The 18923-nt window shown below is 47.5% G+C and overlaps 1 protein-coding gene across 1 annotated transcript; it reads left to right on the top strand.

The window, feature by feature from the left end:
* Nucleotides 1–5475: 5475 nt before the first annotated feature.
* On the top strand, nucleotides 5476–17969 carry LOC123026270 (transmembrane protein 178B-like). Its single transcript, XM_044435694.1, has 4 exons — nucleotides 5476–5869; nucleotides 12269–12382; nucleotides 15543–15680; nucleotides 17725–17969. The coding sequence occupies exons 1-4, from the start codon at nucleotides 5476–5478 to the stop codon at nucleotides 17967–17969; spliced, it is 891 nt and encodes a 296-aa protein (XP_044291629.1).
* The last annotated feature ends 954 nt before the right edge of the window (nucleotides 17970–18923 follow it).

The following is an 18923-nucleotide window of genomic DNA, read 5'->3' on the forward strand; positions in this document are numbered from 1 at the left end:
CGTCACCAGATCTTGCGGCAGTACATTCCATAACTGAATTATGCACTTGGTAAAAAAGTATTTTCCTGACCTGAATGCTACTGCCAATCAAGTTCACGGAGCTGTTATGAGAAACATTTCTCAGTCCCTTCTTTACATATCATGCATTATATTATAAACCTCTGTAATTTTTATTCCTTATCTGACTAAACTAAAATGCCCTAAATGTCTTAATTACTTCTAATACCAATACAGTTAATAATAAGTGGGGGGAGGGGGTGCTGATGGGGTAATTAGCACACAGACAGGCAGTTGGAGATATGGCATTGGGTGAAGGGCTAGCCAGGTAAGGGGAACACATCCCAGTCAATGACTGTATCATGTTCCAGCTCTGCTGCCAACCACAGGTTCAGTGGTTGCGCTCTCAGCTTGCCTTTGTGTCCTCAGATGCTGCTTTTGAATGCCAGATCTGTGCACAACAAGACCTCTCTCATCCATGCTTTAATAGTGGATGAGGTGGCTGTTCTGGCATGCATAACCAAGATGTGTGTGTGGGCGGGGGGAGTCTCTCCCAGCTCTGCCCATCCGGATACCTGCTACAGCAGTCATGGTAGACTGGGAGACTGGGGGGGGGGGGGGGGGGGGAGTTGCTATGGTCTATAGGATTTCTCTTCTGACTCAGGATTTCACGGACTCCATGGCAACCATGGGGCTGTCCCAACATGTTTTTGGCTCAACACATGCATTGGGGCACTCTCTAGATTCTTTCTTTTTCCCAGTTGTCCAGGGGGATAGTGATCTTGAATTGGTCCCCTTGTCATGCTCAGATAGATCACCACCTGTTGAGATTTGGACTAAGAGTGACTTCCCCTGTGCAGGTGTGAGGGATCATTTAAGATGGTACACCCAGAGATGCTGATAAATCCAGATGTTTTCCAGAGAGCTCTGGAGAATTTTCCAGCTGATACAGCTGGTGATCCTGTCAAATCCCGGGTTGATCACTGGAACACAGAGATGACTTAGGTGGTTGACACAATTGGGCCTGAGTGCCTCCTCTGAAGTAGCACCATGAAATATCTCAGGGCGGAGAGTTATGAAATTATTCAGGAGAATGCCTAGTGAATATAATCAAGTCCTGGTTTTGGCTTACAGTTGAATATATTTGGAGGCAGTGAGAGCAACAAAGAAGTAATATCTGACTGTCTCCATTCAATCTTCTATTCACTGCCCAGGAGAGCTCTCCAGGATTGCCTGGGACATATTACATGGTGGCTCAAGGACATCTTGATGCCATCTGATGCCCACTGTAAAATATTCGCTAGGCACTTCTGAGGCAAATTCTCTTATATTCTCCAGGACGTGCATTTATTTATTTAGAAAATTTGTAGGCTGTCCATCACTGTCATCTCTGGATGGCTTACAACATTATTTCAATCCTCAATAAAATAAGTTACCTGTTGCACACTGAGCATAAAACTAACCTATTTAAAATAAATTAAATAAATCTAGCACAATTAAAATTACTATATGTTAAAATATTGGTCAAATAAAAAGATCTTGACCTGGCACCAAAAAGCATATAACGACAGAGCCAGGTGGACCTCTCTAGGGAGCGCATTCCATAGTTGGGGCGGCACTGCAGAGAAGGCTCTCATCCGAGCACTCTATCTCCTGACCTCTTTCAAAGAGGGTTCCCAGAGGAGGGCCTCTGCTGCCGATCTTAGGGGCAGCAATGTTACTTCTAATATTATAGCAATGGAATCGGGTGAGATATCAAGAGCACAGTCTGATCTAGTTATGTTGAATGAATTCCCGTTCGTACAGCTGGAGGATGTTGACAAGGTGTTGGACAGGTTGTTCAACCATGCCCATACAGGTTCCTTGCCCCTCCTGGCTAATAAAATGCTTCTTTACAAGGAGTGATTCCCCGGCCACCTGAAACAAGCAGTAGTAAGACAGCTCCTTGCCCTGGACCCCCTTGCCCTCAACCATTTTAGGCCAGTGGCTAGCATTCCCTTTGTGGACAAGGTTCCTGAGCAGCTCCAAGCACTCTTGAATGAGACTAATTATCTGGATCCATTTCAGTCAGGATTCAATCCTTGATTTGGCATGGAAGTAGTTTTGGTTGCCCTGTGTAATGACCTACGCTGGGAGAGAGACAGGGGAAATATGACCCTGTTGGTTCTCCTGGACCTCTCAGCAGCTTTCAGTACCATCAACCATGGTATTCTTCTGGCGCGACTGTCTGAGCTGAGAGTGAGGAGCAAAGTATTGCAGTAGTTCTGCTCCAACTTGGATGCAAGCTCCAGAAGATGGTGCCTGGGGGATATTGCTCTGCCTCTTGGATCTCCAGCATGGTGTTCCTCAGGGGTCAGTATTGTCCCCCATGTAGTTTAACATCTACATGAAACATCTACATGAAACCGGAGTTTTGGAGTTCGTTGTCATCAATATGCTGATGACACACAGCTCTATCTCTCCTTTGCATCCTTAGCAGGTGAGGCTGTGGATGGGCTGAAGCAGCACCTGGCTGCAGTAACGGATGGATACTGAAGCTCAATCCAGAAAAAACTGAGATGCTATTGGTGGGTACTTGTTCTAACCAGTTGGAAGAAATTCAACCTGTTCTAGATGAGGTTGTGCTCCCCTTGAAGGAGCAGGTTTGTAGCTTGAGGGTGCTGCTTGAGCCATCTTTGTCACTTGAGGCACAGGTGGCTTCAGTGGCTCGGTGTGTCTTTCCCCAGCTTCAGCCGGTTGCTCAGCTATGCCCCTATCTAGACAGAGACAGCCTGCTATCAGTGCCCTGTGCTCTGGTAATCTCTAAGTTAGGTTACCACAATACACTCTACATGGGCAGCCCTGGAAGACTGCTCAGAAGCTGCAAATTGCAGCAAAATTGTGCAAAATGCAACAGCCAGACTAATAATAAGGCTCAGATGATCTGTTCATGTGACACCAATTCTGACCCTCTTGCACTGGCTGCCTATATTCTTTCAAGGTGCTGGTTTTAACCTCTAAAGCTTGGGAGCATGATACCTGATGGAATGCCTCTCCCAACCTTCTTTACCTGGACACTACAATCTAGCTCTGGGGGCCATCTCCACTTGCCGCCTCCAAGGGAGGCTTGGTTGGTGGCAACAAGGAAAAGGGCCCTTTCAGTGGTGGCTCCCTAGTTATGGAACAAGCTCCTCACTGAGTTCTACCTGGTGCCAACATTAATAACTTTTCAGCACCAGGTAAAGACCATCCCCTACTGCAGGGCATTCAGGTAGCTTCTGGGACCTGCTAGCTGCTAACAGCTCTGAATCTTCCTCCTCCTCCTCCTCCTCCTCTTAAGTTATATATCTCCATACACACACACACACACACACACACACATTTAACTTGTTTAATATGTGGATTTAAATTTTGCATTGTAAACTTTTAATGATGCTTTGATATTTTTATACAATGTATCTTTTTTTTTTTAAATGTGCTGTAGGGAACTGCCCAGAGAGCTTCACCTATTGGGTGGTACAGAAATAAATAACAGGGAAAGAGCTCCACTCACCCTGATAATTTGACATCAATCCTATCTGGGATGGGGGAAGAATTGCATAAGAATAGGGCTGCTGAACTTCTTTTGGCCTGAGGCCTGAACTCCATTTTGGAGAAGCACGTGGGGGTTCCATGCCAACAGTGGGTGAGCCTTAGGCAAAAAAAGACCTGGCTAAAGGCAAAAAGGGTGGAGCTGAAATCCCCTCAAGTACCAGTGAAAAGTTCTTACTGCTACCCTATAGCCTTAGGACAGGAATCTGAATCTTTTATTAGAGGAAAAGCTACATAAATGCCAGAAACCCACCAAATGATTGATGATCAAGGAAAGAGCCATGGCTTTCTAGAGAACTCCAGGCAGTCTTGATTTGGTGCCTGGACCTGCAGTTCTGCATCCCTGCGAATGGGCACCCGCTACAGAGGATGAGCAACAACATTTCTAATTCCCAAAGAGTAGACAATGTACTTTCATAAAATTATCCTTTCTCCTTTTTTTCATGTTCCACAGGTGCCGCCCCCCCCCCCAATTATCTGTGTGCCAAAGCATGGAAACTGTGGTGCTCAGAGAAATGGGCATCATGAGCTCTCTGCAGCTCACCAAGCACCAGGACTGAACAGGTTGCAGGAATTATGTGTATACAGTGTACACCTGTTTTCCTGGACACATTTTAAGCATTGGAAGCTCAGCTAATAGCAGTGCCCTTTCCCCTGGGCTATTTTTATATCAGAGAGAGATGCTTTAAAGCAATACATAAATGAGCAAGGATCAGGAGGGGAGGGGCCCGCCATGGTGCGGAGTGAAAGCACCTGTTTGGCATACAACCCTTGTCAGGCCCAGGTAAAAGATCCCCATTAGCAGGGCTAGGGAAGCCTTCACTATATGAGATTGACAAAGAGCGGCTATTGCCCACCTGTCAGAGCAAGTAACACTAGACCGGAAGCACCAGTGGGCTGGCTGGATAGAAGGCAGCTTCGTGAGCCACCATCCGTGGAAACAATTCTCACCAGGGCAGTGCAGGGCCACCCCTCAAGTAGAGACCCCCCTCGAAGTCAGCAGGTGCTTTTGCCCTGGTAAACTCACCATGACTCCCACAGCACTGCTTCGCGCCACATGGTGGCAGTGCTGCATTTAGAGCAATGCACCGGAGCACTGGCGTTGGGTCAAGTGTAAGATTTCAGCCATCCTCAACCTGCTACCCTGCAAATGTGTGGGATGGCAACTCCCATCATGGCCATGTTTTCTGGGGTTGATGGGGTTTGTAGTCCAAGGCACCTGGAGGGGACCAAGGCTGTTTGCTGTTTGCTTAGAATGTCAGTCTGGGGTGGATTCCTGTTGCTGCTGCTGCTGCTGCTAACCTGCCTTTTTTCCTGCAAGGAACCCAGGGCAGTGCAATCCACGTTCTCTCCATGCTCTCCTCACAATAACGCTGTGAGGGCGAAAGTCTGCGGCTGGCTCAAAGTCGCCCAATGAGCTTCTTGCCTGACTGGGGACTAGAAGCGGGATCTCCCGAGTCCCAGCCTAACACTCTCACCACTGTGCCACAGTGCCTTTCCAAAGCAGAGTCCTCCCGATGCGGAACACCCATGCCGGGAGCTTAATGCGGGCCTTTCCGAGGCGGAGGGCTGGAACTAGGCAGGGCTCGTGCCAGAGGGCCAGCTCAAGCAGCCGCCTCCGGCCATGCGGGCTGAGGAGGGGCTGCTGGAGGGCGCGGGGGCGGCCTCTCTCTCCCCTTCAGCCGCCGCCGCCGCCGCCGCCGCCGCTGCGAGTCCCGGCCCAGCTGCCGGGCGCTGGTCCCGCGTCCGCCGGCCCGGAGCCCCGCGGGCCTCCTCCCGCGGCAGGCGGCGCCGCGCCGAGCCGCGCCGAGCGAGCGAGCGAGCATCAGGCGCGGCTGGCTCGCTGGGCTGGCGGTGCGGCCCCCCGGCCGGGCTGCAGGGGGAGCAGTGGCGGGCGGCGCGGGGAAGATGGCGGCCGCGGCTCAGGCGCTGAGCTGCTCGGGGCTGCTGCTGGCCGCCGCCGCTCTGGCTCTGCTGGCCGTGGCCATCGGCACCGACTCCTGGTACGAGACGGACGCGCGGAGGCACCGCGAGCGCTGCCGGAGCTTCGGGCACAAGCGCCACGCCAACAGCGACCCTCCGGGCTCCATGTCAGCGCCCAGCCCGCACCTGCCCCTCCGCGCCCGCCCGCCGCGGGCCCTGCTGCCCGGCCGCGCTCCGCCGCCGGCCACGCTCGCCGCCGCCGCCGCCCTGTACCTGGAGTCTCCCTGCGGCCGCCGCTTCAACTCCACCGTCTCCGGCCTCTGGCGGCGCTGCCACCGCGCGGGCTTCGAGCCGGAGAGCGAGGAGCTCATCCAGAAAGGTGCGCAGGGAGGGAGGGAGCGAGCGGGCGCACTGGCTGCGCGGGGCTGGGGGCCCCTCCAGCAAGCCGCTGCTGTCCAGGGTGCTGAAACCTGCCGCGCTTCCGCCTTCGCCCAGGCTGTGACGGAGGTGCCCGCGGCGATGCGCGCTTTTGCCGAGCCGTGGAGCTCGTTGGGGTGGCGGGTGGCGGAGAGCCATTCCCACCCGTTGCTTTCGCAAGCTGGGCTCCGCGTTCATCCCCCCCCCCGTGAAGTGCCCGCCGTCCAAGGACCCTTAGCATTGCATGGTGGCAAGAAGGCCCAACAGGACCCTGAGGCGGAAAGGACCCTTCACAAGTATGCGGTTCCGCAAACTAGGGTGGGTGTGGGGTTAGCTGCATCTCCCAGGATCTCTGCCTTCCCATATCCCTGGGGTTTACAGTCACTTCTCACTCTGTCATCATCTACAGGAGAATAACCACAACTCTCTGCTTGGGTGAAGCAAGTAATCTTAGATATAATGGTATTGATCATCAGCTGTTTGACACAGAGAATGAATGTGAAGTAGAGTGTCGGGCTAGAACTCAGGAAACCCCAGTTCAGCCCCCATTTGGCCATGAAGCTCATGGGGCGGCTTTGGGCCAGTCACAGCCTCTCAGCCTAACCTCCCTCACAGAAATGTTGTCAGAATAAAGTGGAGAGGATAGACTCTGTAAGCCACCTTGGGTTCCTTGCAAGAGGGAAACAGGCAGGACAGAAATATATGTTCCATAAGAATGCTTTCTTCCACCTGCCCACTGGTCAGGTGGGCTGCACAGCCCTAAAGGACAGTGTACCTAAGTGTTTAAGGTCAATGCCTGATGATACAGAGGCAAGGTTACTTTAGCTGTTGGCAGCCCTACCACTCCATATAGGAGCCAGACAGGACAATTTGTATGAGAAGGCAGGGATGTTCTCTCGGCTTCTCTCTCATGGTGTAGCTTGTCTTGAAGGAAAATGTGGCTCCAATTTCCAGGGCCACCATCTGCTCCTTTTTTTTTTTTTTAGTGTCAAACCAATACGCTGAACAGTTGCCATATTATGTGTCTTTAGGTCTATTTATTTATTTATTTGATGCTTTTTTAATCCTGCTTCTCGGGCAAGTATAGTGTCCCAAAATGGCTCTCATCAATCAAAAGGAGAGACAGGCCATCTGCCATCAGGCTCACAAACTGAAGTGACAAGGCACACAAAGGAAGGGGAGTGGAACAGAAAGGAAGAGGAGAGAGACCAGTCTTTCAAGGCCAGAACAAGGTGGGGAGTTGGAAGTGTGCTTCAGGCCAGGCTGGACTTTTTGCTTGAGTAGTCATGGGTGGCTCTTGTTCTTTTGGCTCAAAGCATTATTTTCCTTGCAGTGGACCCAGGGCAATGGTCAGTTTTGGAAGATAAACCTGACTGATAGTGGAAGTGGCTATTTTCCCTCGAGTACTCCACATCCAGCAGCTGGCCAATTTCAGGACACTTCTCCTGCTACTTAGGCAAAACACTGTCTCTGGTGGGCCACCTGCCAGGATGAGATGCTAACAAATGTATCTGGTATTCTTGACATGTGTCCAAAAGCTGTATATAGAAGGCAGCTGTTGCTTTGTGCCGCTCAAATTAGAAAACTGTTATCTTCACTGCAAAATATCATTGACTCACAAACCAGAGTTGGGAACATAGGACTTCTGACTGGTTCTAGTTGAATCACACACCTTTCCCAAAGGAGTTCCTTTACCTGTAGCCAGGGGTGCAGTAGTACATTTTGATGTTCATAGGTGCATGTCCAAAAATGCAGGCATCTGTTCTGATCCGTAGGAAAAACCTATCCTAGTAGTTTTCATCTCCAGGAGGAGGAGATCACTTGTTAAGCTAATGGGTCTTCACTGTTGTCAGGAAAAAGTGATCTTCCCCACCCCCAGCTACTCTTAGGACTGCAGCTAAGCTCAGAGGGAATGAGAAGCTCTGGGAAGTGGGGCTGACCCCACTCAAGCAGCAAGCACAACAATGCTTGCTACTTGAAAGATGCTGCGCCACATCTTTGTGAGCCCTGGCTCCACTGCAGCATTACCTGGAACAATCAAGGGGTGCTGTCTAGAGGTACTGTCTAGGCAATCTAGGAAGATTGCCTAGCGATGGTGACACACGCATTGGTTACTTCCCAGTTGGATTTCTGCAACGTGCTTGACGTGGGGCTGCCCTTGAAGACAGTCTGGATACTTCAGATGGTGCAAAACAGAGCTGCCAGGATGCTGACGGGGACTGGGTGTTACCCCAGTTCTCCGTCAGCTCCACTGGCTTCCTATCGAAGTCCGGGCTCAATTCAAGGTGCTGGTTATTACCTATAAAGCACTAAATGGCTTGGGACCTGGATACCTAAAGGAACCCCTTCTTCCCTATTTGCCCTCCTGCCCCCTGAGATCGGCAGCAGATGCCCTCCTCCGGGAACCCTCGGTCAAAGATATTAGGAGGGTGAGTACCCGGAGGAGGGCCTTCTCTGTGCTGACGCCCTGTCTATGGAATGCGCTCCCCAGAGAGGTCCGCCTGGCGCCGTCATTATATGTTTTTCAGTGCCAGGTTAAGACCTTTTTATTTGATCAACCTTTTAATAAGTTTTAATATTGTATTTTTACCATTATATTTTAACCACAGCCAGAGTGGGTTGATAATTTATTTATGTTTGGTGATATTTGTATTTTATCTTTGTAAACTGTCCTGAGGCTATTGCAAAAGATGGCATATAAATATTCTAAATAAATAAATAATACCATGACAAAGTAGGCTGGCTCCAATAAAGGTGAGTATACAGCATTCTGTAGGAAGTTTCAGCCCATTTCAAGAACACCAACATATGGCACAGTCATGGAGCCATGTTAATATCAAGCACAGCTGCTAAGTACCTTGGCAAAGAACATTTAATACAGGCAATGTTTGCAAATAGACCCACAAGCCAAGGGCACAAAACTGGCTGCAATACGGACTATGGACATTTGAAGACTAGTCCCTGGGCAGTGCAGGTGTCCTGTGGATTGTATAAAAGGAATCTGGGCAAGCTGAGGACCCACCAAGGGTGATGCTAACCTTGCCAGCTCCAAAGCCCCCCCGATATGCCCTCTGAAAGGTTCTGACACTGCTCCAGCTCTGGGACTGTCATATCACATCTCCTCTCAAGTGGGCTACTGTAGGGTTCAGTCCTGGGCCCAGTGCTCTTCAACATTTTGATTAATGATTTGGATGAGGAAGTTCAGCAACGATCTGGTAGATTTGCAGATGACACAAAACTGAGTGGGAGAAAAGCTCTGGACAGTTCACAGCATGCTGTGAAGTGGCCAGAGAGTCGTGTGGCTTTTCTGATGGTCTATAAAAGCTTGAAATGAATGAATGAAGAAAGAAAAAGACAGAAAGAACATTCAAGGAGATCTTGATAGGTTGAAGCACTGGCCTGAGAACAACAAAATGAAATTCATTAGGGACAAATGCCAAACTTTGCACCTAGGAAAAAGAAACTAAATGCATTGTTCCAAGATGGGGAATACTTGGCTCCACAATACTGCATGTGAGAGCGATCTAGGAACTGCTGTAGATCACAAGTATGAGAATATGTGTCAACGATGTGATGTGGCTACAAAAGGGGCAAATGCTATTTTAGGCTGCATTAATAGAAGTATCACTTCCAAGTCCTGGGCATTACTAGTTCCCCTTTACTTGGCACAGGTTAGACCTCATCTGGAGTTCTGTGTCCAGTTCTGGGTACCACAGTTTAAGTAAGATGCAGACAAGCCAGGAAGGGATCAGAGGAGGACAACAAGGGTGAGCCAAGGTCTGGAAACAAAACTCTATGAGGAGAGATTGAAAGGGGCATGTTTAGCCTTAAGAAGAAAAGACTGAGGGGAGATATGATAGCACTGTGCAAGTACTTGAAAGGAAGAGGAAGAACACCTTTTTTATTTTTCTGTGATTTTAATGTTTAATATTTTAACTATGTTTTATGCTCGGTCATGGCTTATTTCGTATTATTTGGGTTTATATGTATTTATTGGATTTTGACTTGTAAGCTGTCCAGAGACTCACAATGTATTGGACGGGGTAAAAATACCCAAATAAATAAATGAAATAAAAATAAATAAACATAATCTCTTCTCTTCTCAATCATCCCAGAGTGCAAGTCATGGAATAAAAGGCTCAAGTTACAGGAAGCCAGATTCCAGCTAGATATCAGGAAAAATGCCTTCTTGTTTAGAGCGGTATGATGATGGAACCAATCCCCTAGGCTGGTTTGGGCTCTCCCACATTCAGAGGCATTCAAGATGCAGCTGTACAGCCATCCGAGAGGCTGGTTTAACTTGGAGTCCTGCACTGAGCAGTCCGATGGACCTCTGGCCCCTTTCAGTTCTAGTAGTCTATGATTCTGTTTTCATGGGGGACATCACTTGAAGAAGCGAATCAGTGGGGTTGGGTACTCTTGGGTGTTCTCCATTGGATACTGCCTGAAGTATCTACTTTTAGATTGTAAAGCCTTGGGGTAGGGACCTATGAAACCTACACGGATGGCATTGTATGAGCACCCTAACTGCAATAATGTTGATGCTGTTTGTTTCTAGCTCTGTTGCCAGGATATGCAGTAGCTTTGGCTTCTGCTTACAGAATACAGCTCAAAATGATCAGCTACTTTCCTGCACTTAATCCATTATCATCTAGCTTCTGCATTTTTGTGTTGATTTTATCCCTTAAAAGATAGTTCATTTATTTCATTTTATTAATTGGAATCTTCCTACATTATGTTATTTTTCTTCTCTCTGACTCCCTCCTCCCTCCTAGTCAAAGGCTTTCTACTGACATGATGTCACCAGGATTTAAAACAAACTCTGTAGCTCACCCACTAAGTGCTGCTTTCAGTGCATTCTCCTGTATTTGAAGCTTTGTTAAAGGTTAATTCCAGTCAAATCACAGGGCCACCATCCAGTAACGAGTTATGTGTGTGTAAGCCCAGTAAAGCAAGCAGTCTATGCACACCTCTGTGTTGGACTGTGGTCGCAGTGTCTTCCTGGGTTAATGTTTACTCCAGGTTGGAAAGCTTCCAGGCTGCCCAACTAGCATGTCTTTAGATTGCCTTCTTCCAAAACACAGTCGTGCAATCTTTGTTAGCAGGGACAGTTATCTGTGTGTGGATATAGATTAATTTGCTAATCAGGTTGATAAAAGGAAGCAGATTTCCTTTCTCAGTCACTTCTTCTGGCCTTTTTGGTTCAGTATTCCTGTACGTTCAGATTCCCTCCCATCAATGTGACATTCTCTAGTTGTTTTGGTCTTCCGCTCCCATTGACTGTAGCCAGTATGGTCAGGAGTTCTGAGAGTTGCAGTCCACAACATCTGGAGGCACCATGTTGAAGAAGGCTGTCTTAGGAAGGCAGCTCATCCACTGGAGATAGGCTCTTGTGCAGCTCTCCATGAACTGCAGTCTTGTGCCTTGGATTTCTGATGGTTCGGCCACCTGCCCAAAAGAGGAAATGAGATGGCACGCTCAGCTCTTTCATCTGAAAAGCACTTGTTTTGAATCGGATTTTGCTTTGAGGTTTATATCAGGGTGGGCAACCTGTGGGCCTGCTGCCCACCTCAATGGTGTTGAATTCAGAGGCATTGGCAAGAGATAATAATTACTCCCCTGCCCCATTGGTACTTTCAGCACGATGGAGCTGCCACTGAAGCTGTGTGTGAACCTTTTAGCTCTATGGAGCGGTAGCAAATGTCATGAAAAGGATAAATTTAACCCTTTTGGTGCTGAAAATTGGTGGGTCCAAACATTCATGTATCTTCATAGAATCATAGAATAGAGTGGGAAGGGGTGAAAAGGCCATTGAGTCCAACCTCCTGCTGCTGCAGGACACCAAGTTAAACCATCCCTTCCAGATCACCTAGGATTAGTGTCCAGTGTAACCAGGATCGTGCCAGCCTGCCAAGTGTCACTGTTTGTGTGATACAATTATATTATCAGTAATAAATCATTTAATGCTTATGTAGCAGTTCTGAATATTAAAGGTTCTTCATGTATTTGATCTCCTTATAATTTTGCAACAACGCAATAACACAACTCACATATTATTCTTCTTATACTGTAGGCATAAGACTGGGGCAGAAAATCTGTAGGTTACATGAAGCCTTGTAGACCAATCCAGGAGGTGAAATTCAATGACTTCCTGAATTGTAGCTCAGGCTGTTAGGGTGCAATCCTATGAATGACCCAGCTAGCAAGGCACACAACTAAATGTTCATGGGATTGTACCCTTAGCCGCCGCACTAGAGATGAAGAGTGGGTTTAACACAGGCTAGTGGGCAGTAGAGGGAATACAACCGCTAGCCTCAGACACAGTGTTGGCGTCTGAATATTCCCTGTTTGTCCCTTTCAGGGGTCATTCAGCGTTGCACAGCTGTGAAGTATCACTACACCTCCTCTTCCCTGCCACGCAACTTGCCTGTGAATGTTACCAACACCATCCGCCAGGATGAATGGCACGCTCTCCGTAAGTATCCCAACCCCTTCCTGATCATTCTTGTTTTAATTTTCAGCAGACTGACCATTCAGTGGAATGACACATATAGCCTTTCTGAATGCCAAAGAAGGAAAAATGCACATGAAAGCTATCACATCAAGTGTGGCCTTCTTTGTGATGCATTAGCTTTCCATTTACCAGGCCATTTTGAAGCCAAGAAGCAAGTGAAGAACATCTAATCCTTTCCCCATCTCTTCTCAGCTTCATGGTCTGTCTAACTCCTGCTACACTCCTCCAGAACACTTGGAAAGAGGCAGTCCAGGTTGTACCTATGCCAGCATAACAACATAGCATCCATCGTCCATGGATTAGAAGGGTACTCTCTGCAGTGCGTGTCTGCTAGAGGCCTGCAGAAAAAGGGGATGCTCTGATTCACATAACTTCCATCTTTATCACTAGGAAACCACTCCAGCTTGGAGCAGGCCTGGGGAGGAGCACCTATTCTAGGGCTGTAGTGACAGACTGGGCATATTGCTGGTATTCTCCACCTCATCCTGCTGCCCAGCATCCTCCCCGGCCAAGCTGGGTCTCAAGTGTAGTGTGGGAAGAATCCAGGACGGTGGCCCTGAGTGGCTTCAATTGCCATGCTGAGACTGTCCCTGGAGTTCCAGCTCAGAATTTCATTGCTCCGTGATGTTCATAGCACTGTCTTGCTTTGTCACTGACCCAGCATTTGAAGTGAGGCATACCCTTCACCTGGTCACTGCTCTAAGCGCTGAAACTCGTAGCCTGACACTGGGGGTCCTAAGAAGCACTGTTGTCATGGTTAGACCATCTCGTGGTGAAGTTTGAACTCACTGCATTGCTTTCCTCCTCCAGGGATGGCAGGACCCATTTAGATGGTCTCCCCAGGAGATTGACTGAATCCAATGAATATCCAAGTGCTCTTGGGGATGCCCCTAGACAGAGCTGGTCATCCAGCTAAGTCTTTAGTCCCACCGTGTAACAGCAAGGTGAAGAGGGCCATAACTTCATTTACATCTGAGTACCCTCTGCAGTGTGGGGAGCTGCAGCCAGGGAGACAGGCTGGATGTCAGCTAAAGAACCAGAAGTGTAAGACTCAAAGCAAAGATGACCAAACTCCCTCTAGCATGCATAATTGGACCTATTATCTTGCATTACTTGGTTGTCTTTGTTGCATTCTCGAGTAGCTGTCCAGAGAAGCTCTTCCAGGTGGTCTGGGGGCTGTTGATGCTGCCCCGAAAATGCAGGACTCCCATCCCACTGTGGCCTCTTTGCATTGAACTTTAAGGACAAAATCAGTTACCTCCACAGTGAACTTGATGCTGTTATGCAGCATCAGTCAAGGTGTCTGATACTGCCATCTACCCAATTTTTCGAGATCAGTTTCAATGACTGCAGCTCGATGATGCGGACAAGGTACTTGCAGCTGTGGCGTGCTCTCTCGGCCCTTTTCCTTCCGGGCTGATACAAGTTGGCTGAAACCAGGGCTTAGTCTGGTGGAGACAGAGAGAGGTCAAACACATCTTCGCCTGAAGGGGTGGTTTCTGTTGTACTTATGGAAGCAGCAGTGTGACCACTCCTAAAAAAAAAAAAAAAAAAAAAACCCCTCACAGCAGACTCCATGTATTTCGAGAACTACCACTCAGTTGCAGATGGCCCCCTTCCAGGAACTTGAGAAGACTGCAGGAGAGCAACTGAGGGCACTCTTGGTGGATACTGATTATCCAGTTCCATTTTTATCTGGGTTTTGACTTGTTTATGGAACAGATTCAACCTGATCACCCTGAGGGATGACCTTTAGTGGGAGAGAGTCAGGGTGAGTTCAAATCTGCTAATTCTCCCCCTCCTCTCATTGGCTTTTGATGCCAATGACCGTGCGATCCGCATGGACTGGTCCCATGAGCAAGGAATTGGAAGCACTAGAGTGGTTCTGTTGTACCTGCTGGGTTGATTTCAGAGAGTAACCTTGGAACAATTCATCCCCAGAGTACTCTAACGTCTATATGGAGCTGCCGGGAGATCTGGAGTTAAGTGCCATCACCCTGGAGAGCCTTTAGCATCTCTGGTCACCAGCACTGGCCTCTCCTGCACAGGGATGGCTTTGCCACGATAATACAGGGGATGGGTAACCTCATGATGGGATTATTGCCATACGTCTCATGTCAGGCTGCCCTTAAGGCTGGCCCAGAAGCTGGAACTCGGTCAGAACACAGCAGCTTGGCTGTTGCCGAGCCTCTTCTCAGCAGGTCACCCCTGCACTGAAGGAACTGCACTGGCCACCTGGTCCCTTCCAGGCCAGGGTAAAGGTGTAGCGCTAGTATTAAAGCACCCTGAAAAAGTTGGGACAGGATACCTGAGACAGCTCCTTCTCTCCCACCAACCTGCCTGGCTTCTGTGGTCATTGGAGGATCTTCCCCTGGTGGATCCACAGAACTGTCCACAGCTGGAGGCCACCAGAAGAGGCTGCAGTGTGAAGGCCCCATTTCTATGGGATTTCCTGCCTCAGGAGGTCACTCAGGGAGCAACACTCAATACCTGCTAAGGACAACCATGTGCCAGGAAGCCTTTTTTGCTGACCAGCCACAGTCTTGATGTTACCTTGTTTTTAAATGTTTTGTTGTCTTTTTATCATTTTGCTTGCTTTAATTATCTGCTGTTCACCACTCAGAAATCCACTTGGATGTGGAACAGTATGCAAATATTTTAATTAAATAAAGAATAAATGAAGTAGTCAGAAGTCATGCTTCTGAGTACAAGATAGCCTGATAGGACTGGATAGAGACTGCCCATTCAAGTGCTTTCTAGCAGAGAGCTACAAGTGATCCTCTGGGTGGCAGAGGCAAGTTTTGGTGTAAATGTGTTGCAGTACACACCCAGCATGGCAGATTTCCAGAATCAGGACAACTTTTATTATCTTATTGACTTTGATCCAGCCATGAATGGACAGAAGGTCACTTTTTAGAAAGTGCCATAACTTGGCCTTCATAAATGCTGCACATGATTTCACAAAGGGGGAGCCATCATATTCACTGGTCCAAATGCAAGGCTCTGTCTCATCTTTTCACTTTCTTGTAGAGCCTCCAAATTACTCTTCATGGATTTTCTCTCCCTCCCCCCTTTCTCCATCTTCTTACTTCCCTACACCAAAACCGCCACCCTTCCTCAGATCTGCGCAGAATGACGGCCGGTTTCATTGGCATGGCAGTTTCCATCATCCTGTTCGGCTGGATCATTGGCATGCTGGGCTGCTGTAAACAGCATGAGCTCATGCAGTATGTAGCTGGACTGCTCTTCCTTATGGGAGGTGAGAGTTCTTCTTTTTAATCCAAGAGACATGCAATTTTGAACAAATGTTCTTGCTATTGTGTGCTATAGGGAATGAAACAAAGAGTTGGTGGTACAGGTGGATTCATAAGACAGGAACAGTGCAGAACTGGTAACTTTGGTTCTTTGAACCAACCACAGTTTGAAGTGACGGGTGAAATGTTCAAGTGACACAAATAAATAAATGAAACAATAGAAATGAAAATGTTGCTTTGCCAGATGATGCTTAGCCAGCTATTTCATCAGCAATACATCTCTATTCACTAGTGGCTTCACGGGGGTGTGAAAAGAGTAACCAGCATGGTCCCATTGCTAGAGAGAGGCCTGTACTCTCCATGTAGGTTTTTAAAAGCAGTTTGATGGTCTTCCACAATTAGCAGGTGATTTTTTTCCCTCTAAAGATATTTTTAGGCAGCAGCTGGAATGCCCCCTATCGGGGGATATGGTAGAAGTGGATTTCCTGCACCAGTGGGGTGTTAAACTAGATGGTGTTTACAATATTAGAATTGTTCCTGCTGCAGCACACCTTGACAATTAAAATTTAAAAAATGTTTGCCAACTTTTCAATGGTGCCCCTGTAGCTGTGTCTTAAGCAGCAGCTCACTCCACAGGAATCAGCAGGTAAATCTTTCCACAGAATGAAATTCTAAGGGTTGCAAGGACTTCAGGTAGTCCAGTATGCAACTGATCCAGGAAATCCACTGCTTCACATGAGCATCTAGCCTCTATGTGAAAACTTCAGTAGAAAAAATGAAGCCACTAACTGTTGCAAATCAAACAGATGTTTAAAAGCAGTTATAGCAGCCTGTAGAAAAATTAGCAGCTCTCATTCCCAGATGGAGGGAACAGATGCATGTAAACTGCATACTGTTTTCCTCAGCAAGGCCCCTGCTGATGGGATCCTATGGCAAAACGTTAGTGTGAACATACAGACCATCTGCAGCCATTTTTGCAATCACCGTGACTACAAAGCACTGTGACTGGTCATGTGTGTCCAGCCCAGTGTTTGGGCGAGTTCTTTATTCTGGGAAGCATCATGTGCAGAATGTATGTATTTCCGATTCCAAGAAAATCATCCCGGGCAAAGCAGTGAATCAAGAGCACAGTTTTTGGAAATTTAAAACCAGCATTAATGCACTTAAGTGTATCTAGCACTTTTCTGAAATTACAGACCAATGGCAATAACCCCCACCCTTATATTGTAATCCTTGGTTTTAGAAATGTGCGAGGCTGAGTCAATAGATGTCTATGGTATCCATTACTTTGACATCTGGAGTTACTGGGTAGTAGTTTTGGACAGCTGCAAGCATCACTATATGGTGCCAGTTGCTGGAAGGAAGGTCGAGTATCAATATTAATTGATTGATACTTGAATGTAATGGTCTTACATTCGTAAGGCCATTTGAGTCTGCTAATTTCAGGGGAGCGATGTCTATGAAAAGGACAGAATTACAGCACTGTGTGTACTCTTCTATAATAAGAAGTACCTCAATGAGTCATTTCCAGCATTTGGACTGGAGCATTTGATTATCACGTTAAAACAGCACCCAGTTCTTCTTCTTTTTACAAAACCGCCGCTTCTGGTGCCATTGTATGAACGCAGTACAATCACATCAGATAATGTGCCATCTCTTTACTTGGAAGCCTTGAAAAGAGATGTAGGAAGTATACTCTAAAGGTATTAGATGAGGCCAAAAATATTGTGCCGATTTTAAGGTCCTCTTATACAATGTGAAAAGATAAGTGTGCACTCCTTAACATTCGAGGAAAAGCAGCTGATGGGGAAGAAAAAGCACAGGTAAGAGTTTTAAATGTTTAGTTTACTGAGAATGAAGAGTGAGAAAGAGAAATGATTATGTGAACTTAGGTGAGTTTGCAATGTAGTGAGCAATAATAGTGTGATGCAAGAGTTTAATGTTCATTTTTTTCCTGTGTACAAATGTAAAAACTAGTAATTTGATCCTGCCTTATGCGGAGAAGGGTGAGGTATTTGTGTTAGTCAAACTTCTCTTTCTTCTCTGCAGGGACCTGCTGCATCATTTCCCTTTGCACATGTGTGGCTGGGATAAACTTTGAGCTATCTCGTTACCCTCGCTACGTCTATGGGCTACCAGAGGACATCAGCCATGGCTATGGTTGGTCCATGTTCTGTGCATGGGGCGGCCTGGGGCTGACACTTCTGGCAGGATTCTTATGCACACTGGCCCCATCTCTCAACACCCCTCGGACTGTTGTACAGAAACCCAGACAGGAAAATGGTGCTGTGTGATGAGAACGCAAAAGACTTGACCTAGCACACTCCAGAACTAGGTTACCACCCATGCAGCATGGGCATCTGAGATTCATAAAGCAGGGTGGCTCCCATGGTGGGACGAACTAAGGGATCTGATTGCTTTGTGAAAACCTTGGGGGACCACCACCCCTTGCTTCTTCAGCCTGCAGCTGCTACCAACAAACTGAGCAGGTTACTTTTTATTCCTGGTTTGCCTAAAGGAGAGTTTTCTGTTAAATAGGGTGTATTGCTGTAGGATCTGTGTACCATTTAAACTGAATCAGATTTCTGCTAGGAGCAGAAGCCACTGTGAATTCCACTTGGCACCTGATGGCTCCAAGGAACTACATTCCCAAGAACACTCGAGGACCAGTCAAAGGTAAAGGCTAAAGGGAAATCCAGCCAGTCTCAGTGTTGATTCTCCTCTGCGGCAGACACCCTGTGCTGTTACAGGTTTAGTACAACCTACTGCACTGAAGCATTTGATACCAGCTTATTTCGGGGGAGGCTTTAGACAGACAGAGAGGTAAGAAAGCTTTTCCTCTGGACTCTTCAGTATATGAACCTTGTTCATTCTGGAAGCCAAACAGTAGCTTGTGAAGTACCTTCCAGGAAAATACTTCCAGGAAGTGAGGGTAAATAGAATGCGGTACGACATGAGATGCTCAAAAATTTCTACCACAAGGGGGCAGGCTCCAGTTAGTGATCTAAAGTTCACCAGAACTGTGGAGGTGATTCAACTTGAGACAAAACCAATCAGGTTACTTACTTGTGACATTCCTGCTCACCAAGTTAAAGCTTCGTGTTCATTTAAAGGATGAAACCACAGATTTCTAGCTGAGGCCAGAAAGTGCACCAAAACTGCTGTCATAGCAACTGCTGCAATGGGTGATTATGAACAATGCAGTCTTAGCAACTGCTCTAAGAGGCAAATTTGAGATGGGAACATCT

Source organism: Varanus komodoensis, unplaced genomic scaffold (assembly GCF_004798865.1).
Source record: "Varanus komodoensis strain SLA01 unplaced genomic scaffold, ASM479886v1 scaffold3, whole genome shotgun sequence".
NCBI classification, from domain to species: domain Eukaryota; kingdom Metazoa; phylum Chordata; class Lepidosauria; order Squamata; family Varanidae; genus Varanus; species Varanus komodoensis.